At 41.7% G+C, this 12107-nt stretch overlaps 1 protein-coding gene across 1 annotated transcript; it reads right to left on the bottom strand.

Annotated features, from left to right (window-relative positions):
* Positions 1 to 380: 380 nt before the first annotated feature.
* On the bottom strand, positions 381 to 4863 carry LOC133739939 (T-complex protein 1 subunit zeta 1-like). The gene is made up of 13 exons (XM_062167764.1): positions 4364 to 4863; positions 4011 to 4162; positions 3818 to 3865; positions 3573 to 3665; positions 3189 to 3295; positions 2755 to 2869; positions 2571 to 2657; positions 1843 to 2047; positions 1568 to 1662; positions 1329 to 1397; positions 1123 to 1230; positions 881 to 999; positions 381 to 713 (listed from the first exon to the last, which is right to left on the bottom strand). Exons 1-13 carry the CDS (start codon positions 4695 to 4697, stop codon positions 638 to 640), a joined length of 1608 nt encoding a protein of 535 aa, XP_062023748.1. The 5' UTR covers positions 4698 to 4863; the 3' UTR covers positions 381 to 637.
* Positions 4864 to 12107: the final 7244 nt, after the last annotated feature.

The raw sequence follows: 12107 nt of genomic DNA on the forward strand, positions 1-12107 counted from the left end.
ATTTTACTCACAGCCGTCAGATATAGATTTAAAGGCAAGATGATGCCACATCAAGAAGCATCAAGAAGTCACTTCAAGTTCATCCCTTACAGTTTTTTTTTCTAGCAAATTATAGTTGCTAGAAAGAAGCCAAATCCCTTTTCCCCATAGTTTTGTTCTTCCTTCAAAAAAGTGTGTTCTGTTTTGTTCTGCATCTCAAACACAAAAAAGAATTTTCCCTTTTCAATCCGTGAACCAAACAAAGCCTTAAGTAACTATTCCATCACATTTGTTTCAGTCCGGGTAAGAGAACCAAATAGTTTAAACAAAAGCTGATTTTCAGAAATATTCGGTTGTCTAGTGCAGGTAATATCAATATTAGACCCACTCTTTTGACACAATGCCACAACAAATCAAAATTTCTACGATTGTTGCAAATTCCAGACCATATGTCCAACCAAAATCTAAAACTCTCCATCTGGTTGAAAGAGAATCCCCGTGGGAAAATCAGAACACCATAATGTTTCAGCCAAACTACAGGGTATACAACACAAAATTCTCATACATAATTTAGATTCCCTATAACAATCCTCCACCAGAAAACTGCACTCGAAGAGTTACATCAAGGTAGTTATAAAATCAGAAGGACAATCTGAAGCTAAGTTGGCTTCCTCATGTTGCGCCCAGCACGGATCACTTCATCCACCAACAACAATTGAGATGTAATTACAGGCCTGCATGGTGTAACAAAAACATCTGTTAGTTACATAAATATCTTCTTTTTTTCCCCTAAGAAAATGAAACAATAATGATTATTGGCCTTTTCTAGGTTAGTAGATATTAGTCTTCCCAAAATATTGATAGGCGATAAACTGTCAAGTAATGAGTTGCTATATCTGACCCTGAGTTTATAATCTGCCGCTTCACAGAGTAGTTGTCGAAGATCCCCTCCATCTGTGGGTCAATGGGTTCCCCAGTGTGATGATTTAGTCCGACAACGTTTCCCCGCTCATGCTCTCCCTGAACAAGCATAGACAAGGCACAACAAAGCTCAGATGTGATTATTTTTCAATCAACTCAAGAAAGATGTCCAAATAAATAAAATAAAAAATAATTAAAAAAATTAGATTCAAGAAGGTATACCTTGAGAGAAATTATCACATCTTGTGTGTCGAGGCCAGCATTCTCAGCAAGCGTCTTGGGCACCACAAGGAGAGCATCAGCAAAAGCTTCAACACCGAGTTGAGCTCGCTGTTCCAAGTTTCCCAACATGAGAAAGAGATGGACATAGAAAATAGAAGTGCTTTAAAAAATTTCCTACGAGGAAATTTAGGGAGACAATTGATTACCCCTTGAACAGTTTTCTTCACTTCATTTATGAGATACTGTCTAGCTGCAACTTCAAAAGCTCCAGCACCCTGAGTCACAAATGAAAGAATAGACAAGTCAAAGTCTAAAATATACACCAGCAGCCACAATTTGCTCCCGTAGTATACAAACAGAGTGAAGATTATGATTCAACAGAAAAAGGAAAAAGAAAAGAATATGATTCCAATATCCTACGATTTTCAAATTCAAGAAAACGTACCAAGATTACAGCTTCATCTTCTATTGTATTTTTCACTGCCCTCAGACCATCACGAACAGCATCCTTAATCTGGGCAATTGTATGGTCATTAGGCCCTGCACCATTAAAAGTGAAACTAAGAATTAAACTACCACATGACTTGGCAATGGCACTAAAATTATGTGTATCATGTACGCATTACCATGACAGGGATGCAAGATATATATCATCACATGGATAGAGAACAAAATTGAATATAGAACTTTGCAATTTGCATGGAGCTACTGACTGAATACCTTTGATTAAGATTGTGCAAGAATGAGGGTTCTTCACATTTTCGACAAATGTGTACTTCTCTTCACCAAGGACGTGCTCGTATACAAGTCCAGCCCAGCCAAGGCAATCAGGAGTTAAATCATCTACAGAGTTCACTGCCTCCCCTCCACAAGCCAAAACCAACCGTTCCATATTTCTCCTCTTTGCTCTTCTCAGAGCAATAATCTACAAAATCAGGGGTTAGAAGAAGGTTGAACAAATGAATCACACTGTACAAAAGTATAGCCAGTTCATAACAAAACACCAATACAGCATAGCTGTATTCGTAACTTGACAAAACTAATATGACCAGACTTTATAAACAGTATTCTGATAGGTATTCCTAAAACTAGCTAACATTTTGGGTTTTCATCTTGTCATATATTGTGATGAAGATTCACAGTGATATTCAGAAAATGCTTAAAATGCTGGGGGGTATTGACTCTCTCATACAAGTGCACAGATTTTACTAGAGCAATAGAGAATAATCAAGTTGTTTGTAATACGCTTCCTGCAGACGCATAACATTTAAGATGAGATGTAGAACCATAAAGTAGCAGATTTCCAGATTAATCTTTCTTTTTTAAATGTATTTATGGCATTAGTTATGGAGGCCTCTCCCAGATCTTTACCAAAGTGAAGCATTTTTTAGTCAAACAACCAATTCAGAAATTTTACAGAAGGTAATAAATAAATGATTCATGCTTACCCCTGCCCTTGCCAGAAAGTCCAGAGATGGGGGATCAATTCCCTTCTGATTGATAACGACAAAATTATTGTCATTACCAGAACAAACCTGCAAGTCACAAAGTATAGGAATCATTTCAGCATGTGCAGAAATGCTAGTGTGCTGCATCAACAATTTGAATCCAGTATCAATTAAAACATTCTACCTTATTTTTCAGCTCAATAATCTTTCTAACTCTCTCATCAACCTGACGTCTTTCAGCTAAAACCATTGCTTCTCTCTGCTCCGCATTTGAATAGAAAAATCCAGAGTTCACTTCACTGAGAAGAAAACAATCAATTCCATAATGATCAGAACGCATGACTATCAGAACAGAAGATACTAGCTGCACAAAGGACTGCTATCTTGCTCACAAGCTTTAAGAATAAAAAGAGAAAGCCATATTGCAAGCACAATGCAAAACAAAATACTCTTAAGACAATGGTTTTTGCTCACAAATAACTTGTTTGTGAAGGAAGTATAAAGAGCTCCATATATAAATACTGATTCCACAATTTTAGAACATTTGGATAACTTATTAACACCAAAATTTACGCAGGTTTCTTTACAACCAAATTTCTAAATATTCTAAATATTTACCTTTTCTCATACTCCAGAGATACATTGGCTGTCAAGATGTAACAATTCTCTGCTCGTCGCTTCATATCAGGATGCCTAGAACCATGATCAAGGACAAGACCCTCAACCTAGAATAAGACATAGATTAACTGAGAAACTGCAAAATGATAACAGAAACTTCTATACCATATACAAAAAACCGACAAAGCATACATCAAGCCCAGCAATCAAAAGTAAAAGTTGATCTAGCCTGCAGTAATATGATTTTCAATTCCATCATTGAATCTTGGAATGAAGAAACAAAAATAATAAAAAGAATTGGAACTACATCCAATGATATTCATCAAGTGTTCAAGATCAAAAAAGAATCTTAAAGGTTGAGTAGTATATAAGATATTAACATACCAAACGTGTATCTGCATCAAATTTATGGCGCATGTGCATAATCTCCACCATAAACAGATCAATTGCCTCCTCAGGTTTGCGGATGCAAAGAACCTGTCAATAATGAAACTGTAGTTTGTAACAAATGAAGATGCAAGAGGTCTACGATAAATACTAGATTCCATAAGCCACTTAACTTGAAAATTTGAATCACATGAGGAATAAACATCATTTCAAGCCTTCTTGCATAAACCACAATTACTCACCGCATTTACAACTATGTCAGTCAATTGATCAGCCAATGCTTCATGTAACTGCAAAAAAGAACTTTTCACATTAGAATGATATATATAACAGGAATAGATTTCTTTTGCTGAGCAGGACTCAAACCTAAGAGTAAACCTCATTTTCCCCTTCCCCTTTTACCAAAAAGAAAAAGGAAAGCATAATTCAAGATACCTTTGTTCGCACAGTTGTCCTTGCTACCATTTTTAGGATTTCTTTGTCAGGCTCACTGCCCATCACCACAGGTGTTTTAAATTTCTCGATAAATTGAAGAGTTGCTCTCTTGGCAATCTCAAAACCATCAACCAGGACACGTGGATGCATCCCTATAAGAATTCCAAAAAAAATAAAAAGTTGCCATATGAAATTTGCCTAAAAGAATCCATGCCATTTAGGTGTGGCTCCCATTTCTCAAAAGCATAACATCTCAATGCATGAATGGGAGTAGAAAATTTACAAAGCACCAAAAGTAAACATACAGGCCCGTGAAGAACTGGATCAAAATCATAAGTTATAGGTAACCGCACCTTCATCAATGTATCGTTCGGATTGTTTCATAAGCTCGCCAATGAATAGGACAGTAGAGGTGGTGCCATCTCCGCTGATGTCATCCTGGGCAACAGCTGTCCTGGCAATCATAATTGCTGTGGGGTTTTGAATCTGCATTTCTTTGAGGAGAGTGTTGCCGTCTTTAGTGAGCTTGATGTCTCCAGAGCCACCAACGAGCATTTTGATGGTGCCTTTGGGGCCGAGGTTGGTTTTGAGGACATCCTGCAAGCCCTTGGCGGCGTTGATGTTCATGTGCAGGGCCGCCGACTTGTTCAGCACCTCCGCATTAGGGTTCAGCAATCGCACAGACATCTTCTTCTTTTACTCGAATTATTGAAACCCACGTAAGTGGGAAATAGAGATGGGAGGATTGCGGGCGCAGAGGGCTGGCTCTAACTGGGACTGTGCTAGGGCTCTGTAGACGAGTCGGGAGAGAAAACTAGTTTGCCTTTTATGTTCTGGCGGAAACCTCTTAAAAAAGGTCTTCTGGAGGAAACCACCTTATTATTATTTTTCAAAAATACATCCGCAAAACGGTTGCAGCTATTATTTTTAAAAGAGAAAAATCCAGCTACCGTCCCCAAATTATTCTACCAATGCCAATTTGATACCCGAACTCTCAAAAGTACCAATGTGATACCTAAAGACCTAAATTGGCATCAACGTGATACTTCCGTCAAAAAAATCCAACAGTTCCGTCTGTTTGCTGACGTGGAAAACAAGTCAGAAAAAAAATAAATAAATAAATAAATAAAAAGACCAAAATGACCCTAATGTTAAATCTCATCACCAAATTTTTTTTTAAATCTTCTTCTGGGTCTGCTTCTTCTTCGAGCTCGGTAGTTGGATGCTGAGAAATTGAAGAGGATGGGTTGGGTTGGCGGCGGCGGCGGCGGTGGAGGGTGATAGGAGAAGCGGAGTTCGGCAGGGATCGGGAGTTGGGGTTGGCGGCGAGGTCGAGGTAGGAAATGAGGGACTTGAGGGAGGGGTCGCGGTCGATGAAGGCGGAAGGCTTTCGATGCCAGAGCGGATTCAGGGAGAGTTTCCTCCTGCGGCGAGAAGAAACAAAATCAAATTGCAGAAGGTTACATATCCAATCCGGAGTAATCTCCCACTGTTTCTATGAAGAATCAAGCTCAATCCCCATGAAATAGCTACTGATGGTACTCTGTTTGCTGATAAATTGGTCTTCTGTGGGTTATTTTGTTGAGTTTTCGTCCAAAGTCTGAGAATATGATCTATGCCCACAAGGTGTTTGATGAAATGCCTGAGAGAAACACTCTGAAAAGATGATGTATAGACTTGGGGGGCAGGACTATCAATCTTCAGAGGTCACTAACAGTTGCACAAAACCGACGAAATAGCGTTGGTATTTGGAAATTCAGCTAAGTGATTACAGCACCAAGCTAGTCCAGGTGCCAGTGAGTGGCACAAATCAACATGCCAATCGCGATGGCATCGAAGGCCCATCAGATTGATGCGAAGAAACTGTGGAATGGTGGAAGACATCTTTTGACAAGTCTTCGCAGCAAGTGCGAGTTGAGTGCAGGACAAGGTTGACACACAGCGAATATGGGCTCGCGAATTGCAAGTCCCAAGAAAACTTCTTAGTTTCTCTTCACACTAATCTTCTGCATTATACTGCGTTTCGCACTCATGGCTGAAGCATTGTCAGAAAATAATTTATCTGAGCCAGCAAGTGGCTTTAGTGGAAAGGCTCAGAGCTAACTGGTCCGATGGCTTTTGCCTATGCAAGTGTAGACACCAAAAATTTAATGAAAATAAAATTCATTAAATAATTCGGTCAACACTTGAAATTATGATTGAACAAATTTAGTCGGCATGTGGGTCCCACAAAATGTGCACGTGGCTTATGAGTAAGCAAAACCAAGCGGACTCAGGGAATGACACGTGGCGGTATACAAAAAGTCCGACGGCAATAAATAAATTTGTTCCGACTTAATCAACTGATGTTAAAGCAGATCAATCAAATTAAATCAATTGATTCCGAGTCAAATCAAGTATTAAATTTCGTCTGCTGATTAGATGTCAATTGATAATCAAGATGAAAATCAGTCATCAAATTAATTGGCTAATTCCTTAATAGTCGTGATTAAATCAGTTAATTAAAGCTGATTGATTTTATTATGCTATTAATGAAATACAATTAAAATCAGCCATCAAATTGATTGGATAATTCCTTAATAATCGTGATTAAATCAGTTAATTAGGGCTGATTGATTTGATTACGTAATTAAGGAAAATACAATTAATTACGTGTCATCAAGGCATTCCAAATTGAGAGAGGCGCTGACACTATAAATACCCCCTCTCAAATCAAGAGGGGGACTTCAGCCAAAAAGAAGAAGAAAATACTCTCAAAATTTCTGAAGCCTCCCAAGCTCGTGTGAAGAACCCTCAAGCTGCCAAATAGCCGGTTCCTCACCAACCTCAAGTCAAAGCGTTCGTCACGTGTCGACTCTCGTGATCATCGTACCACTCAAGATCAAGCGTTAAGCCCTTGAGCGAAATTCATCGTCGGAGATAGAATCAGAGGATTACCAAAGATTGTAACCCGCACTTAAATTAATAAAATTATTACTTTTTGTACACGCGTCTGCATTCTATTTGTTTTCAGATTTTCGTGTTTACAAATTGGCACGCCCAGTGGGACCTCTTTGCCTCTCATCTCCTTCTCCGTAAGACGATTCCAAACAAATCCGTTCGAGCAATGGCTTCCAAGAACATTCAAGTCATCTCGAAGAACAAATCCAAGACAACGACCTCGAAATCGAGCAGCAACTCATCTGGTCACGTCACTCGAAGCATGGCAAAGATTCAGCCTACAACATTTGTGGCTTTGCCATCTAAGCCTCGCCAACCAATCATCACCCTAGAAAGTCTAGGGGCGGGGAAGCATGTCCCTCGAAGTGAAGAGAGACAAGCTCCAACTACAAAATCAAGGGAGCGGTCGTTCTCACCTGCCTCTGATGACAATTCAAGCACCGGACCATACCATGGAAGTCCTGATCCTGAAGAAATTAACACTTCTGGGATGCAATCAGACAGTGCGTCTCACCTCTCAGCAATGCAAGTCATGATGACTGGGGCAACCACGCTCGAAGAGCAGGTAGCTAATCTGATGGAGGCGGTCAAAAGCTCACCAATACCGTCGAAGAAAAAGATATGCAGATTGCTCAACTTTGGAGCAGGCTCGAGAAACAAAATGATGAGGATTCTGCTAAGGTTCCCTACAAGGACGACAAAGACAAACAGGAAGAAACTTCAAAGACAAATGACAAGGACAGTGAAGGCCTACTTGGTTCTTTGTCTGTCCAGCAGCTGCAAGACATGATCAACAACTCCATTAGAGCTCAATATGGAGGCCCCTCTCGTGATTCTCTCACATATTCCAAGCCATACACAAAAAGAGTGGATAACTTGAGGATGCCATATGGGTACCAGCCACCCAAGTTTCAGCAATTCGAGGGGAAGGGCAATCCAAAACAACATATTGCTCATTTTGTCGAGACTTGCAACAATGCTGGAACAGAGGGAGATCATCTCGTTAAGCAGTTTGTACGTTCAGTAAAAGGCAACGCCTTTGAATGGTACACAGATCTGGAGCCTGAGTCAATCGATAGTTGGGATCAGATGGAGCGTGAGTTCCTGAATCGTTTCTATAGCACGAGATGCACAGTGAGCATGATGGAACTTACTAGCGCCAAGCAATGGAAGGACGAACGCGCAGTTGATTACATCAATAGGTGGCGTTCGTTGAGTCTCGATTGCAAAGATCGACTGTTAGAAATATCTGCAGTAGAAATGTGAATCCAAGGTATGCACTTTGATTTGCTATACATTTTACAGGGAATCAAGCCCCGTACGTTTGAAGAGCTGGCTACGCGAGCACACGACATGGAGTTGAGTATAGCTAGCCACAAAGGAAAGAAGGAGTCAATTGTTGACCAAAGGAAAGACAAGGTCTTCGGAAGCAAGTTTGACAAGGCACCGAAGAAATCTGCAAAAGAATCGATGGCCGTCAACATTGCCCCAGTTAAAATCTCTACACGAGATAAGGAGGTTATGAAAGCAAAGCCAATTCGCACCTATGACAGGACAAAGCGTTCGTTGAAAGAATGGCAACAAAAGACATATCCCTTCCCAGATTCTGACGTGGCGGGCATGTTGGAAGATTTACTTGAGAAGAAGGTGATAGAACTCCTAGAATGCAAGCGGCCCGAGGAAATGCATCGTGTCAAGGACCCGAAATACTGCAAGTACCACCGGCTCGTCAGTCACCCAGTGGAGAAATGCTTCGTTCTGAAAGATTTAATAATGAATCTCGCCAAGCAAGGAAGGATTGAGCTGGATGTCGACGATGTTGCTGAGGTAAACTGCACCACCATCGTGTTTGGGTCATTCGAGCCTGCCCCGCTGCCTTCTCTTCCAATGAAAGCACCATATCAGCTTTCGAGAAAGCCATGCACAAAGTCAAAGTTAGAGAAAGTCAAGCCAATCCAGAAAGCAAGTCTCGCACCTGTTGCTACTCCTAAAGTTGACTCAGTTGTTGATGACGAGGGATGGATACTTGTCACTCGAAGGAAGGCACGCTAGAGCCCATCGCCAAATTTACCTATCACTCAAGCAAAATGCAATCAATAACAAGAAAGTCGTCAACATCTCGAGAAAGGTGGGACGAGATTTGTCAAAGGAAGGGGCAGTCCTTCCGTTCAAAAACCTCATAGTGTGGTTCCACCAACAAGAGTCTTTCCCAAGAGAGGCGATGAACAAGAAAAGGTGAGAGCTGCCCACATGACAACAAGCTACGAAATTGGTTCGAAGGATTCTGCCAAGGCTGAGTCAAGCACGGTCAATACGAGCCAAACGTCAGAAGAGAACGAGGTGTTGAAGCAGCTAGAAGACCTACCATTGCACTTCAGCATTTCTGATCTACTACAATTGCCAAAATCTGCAAGATGTGCTTTAGTACAGGTGCTGATCGACATAGGCAAGTACTCCACAGAAATTAACAAGGTGAAGCCAAAGGAATGCATCACATGTGTTGCAGATTGTGACGCCATCCACTTTACGGATGAAGACCTTCAGTTAGGCTCTAAGCCGCACAATAAACCTCTCTTCGTGACAGGGTACGTGCGAGATCAGAAGCTAAACCGCATGTTTGTAGACGGAGGGTCCGCTGTAAACATTATGCCTAGGTCAACCATGAAGCAGCTTGGCATCAATGTGGAAGAGTTGTCTCGAAGCCGTCTCATGATTCAAGGCTTCAACCAAGGGGGGCAAAGAGCCATAGGCATGATCAGAGTAGACATGACAATTGAAGAAATGAAGTCGAACACTTTGTTCCACGTGATCGATGCGAAGACCTCCTACAATCTGTTGTTGGGACGACCGTGGGTTCACGAAAATGGTATCGTCCCCTCCACTCTTCATCAATGCTTCAAGTTTTACGATGGCGGAGTAAAAATGGTAGCAGGTGATACTAAGCCGTTCACTGAAGCTGAATCTTACTTTGCGGATTCCAAGTTCTACATGGATGATGAAACAGTAAAGGAAGTTCTCCCAGTTGGAGTACCCTCTACAGGGAAAACTGCAGAAGTGCGTAATAAGGAGGTGGAATCCAGCATGGCAAGAAATTGCAATGAGGAACCACATAAAGTTTCGTCAGAAACTAAAGTGACAGCTTCAAAGAACAAAATCAGCTCCTCCGCTCCGGTCCTTCGTTACGTGCCAAGGTCTAGGCGAAAAGAAGGGGAATCTCCTTTTGTGGAGGCAAATGAGCAAGAACGTCCACGAAAGCTAGATGTGAAGGACGTAGAATTGCTAAAAGAAACATCAACCATACCGTTGACGAAGTTGAGCAACGCAACACCTACCAAGCAGCCGCTAAAGGGATTTGTCAAACCGATTCAAGGCAAGACAGAGCACGGGACACTTCCTGACAAAAGGACAAAGGAAGGATTCGACCCTAACGCTTACAAGCTGCTAGCAAAGGCTGGATATGACTTCGGTTGATCAAGCAAGGAAGGTGGCCAAGTCATCCCTGGTAAAATGGTGCATGAGCTTAATGAATCTCAAAGGAGGTTGAGAGAGCAAGGATGCACTGCTGACCCTGCTAAAGCAGGTCTTGGTTTTGTACCAGGCAAACCAATCAAAATTTCAGGAAGAAGAAAAGTTGCGAAGGCAAGCACTCAACACATTAGTGTCGAGGTAATAGAAGAAGAGACTCAAGAATCTGAATCGGCCTCTCGTGTTTCGGCATTTGATCGCATTCATCCTAATTCTCAAGTTGCGGTGCCCGAACAAGTTGATGAATTGGCGCCTCGAGTTTCTGTATTTGAGCGTGTTGACACATCAACAAGCCGAATCTCAGTTTTCAATCGCATCACCCAAACGACCACTTGAGCTTCCGTGTTCAATAGGTTGTCATCTTCCGATGAAGGAAATAAGAAATCTGAGTTAGTTCCTCGAAAGTCGGCACTTGAGAGGATACAAGCACCCAAAGAGCAAAAAAAGAAAAAGAGAAAGAGGATCGACGACCAAGGAAACGACAAAGAGATCCGAAGTCTCATCCCGTCACGCATGAAGCGACGCTCTGTGTTAGAGGTGAGCTCAAGTGAACAACTCAAAGTGAAGGAGCACACCATCGTACTCACTGGCCAAGTTGGAATGGGTATTGTTGATGGCAATGGCGAAGATGAGATTGTTCAGTCTGCCTATCATATCACGGTAGCAGAAGTAGAGGCTTTTGCAGAAGATGACCATGATCATTCCGACGATGAAGTAGATGAAGCTCCTCCAGAACTTGAAGACGGGGGGCAAGCTACTGTCGAAGAGCTTAAAGAGCTCAATTTGGGAACTGAGGAAGATCCAAGACCTGTATTAGTGAGCGCTTCGCTGAGTCCCGAAGAAGAAAGGGAATACCATGATCTGCTGCTTGAATATAAAGACGTCTTTGCATGGACGTACAAAGAAATGCCTGGCCTTGACCCAAAGGTAGCGGTTCATCGTCTCGCAGTTAAACCTGAGGCTCGACCGATCAAGCAAACACAACGACGCTTTCGGACGGAACTCCTTCCTCAAATTGAAGCTGAAGTTGATAAGTTGATTGCTGCAGGTTTTATTAGAGAGGTTCAATATCCTAAGTGGATTGCAAATATTGTTCCTGTCAAGAAGAAGAACAGACAACTCCGTGTATGTGTGGACTTCCGCGACTTAAATGACGCATGTCCAAAGGATGACTTCCCTTTGCCCATCATTGAACTCATGGTGGATGCAACAACAGGGCATGAAGCTTTATCCTTCATGGATGGGTCATCTGGATACAATCAGATAAGGATGGCCTTAGAAGATGAAGAGCTTACTGACTTCCGCACTCCCAAAGGCATTTATTGCTACAAGGTCATGCCATTCGGGTTGAAAAATACTGGTGCAACATATCAACGTGCTATGCAGAAAATCTTCGGAGACATGCTCCACAAGTTCGTGGAGTGTTATGTTGACGATTTGGTGGTCAAGTCAAAAAAGAGAACAAATCACTTGCAAGACCTAAGAAGGGTGTTCGATAGACTACGCAAGTACCAGCTCAAGATGAATCCTCTCAAATGTGCTTTTGGCGTCAGTTCAGGCAAGTTTCTTGGATTCATTGTGAAACATCGTGGCATTGAAGTGGATCAGTCAAAGATTAAGGCCATTTAGGAC

This window comes from Rosa rugosa, chromosome 3 (genome assembly GCF_958449725.1).
Source record: "Rosa rugosa chromosome 3, drRosRugo1.1, whole genome shotgun sequence".
NCBI lineage: Eukaryota > Viridiplantae > Streptophyta > Magnoliopsida > Rosales > Rosaceae > Rosa > Rosa rugosa.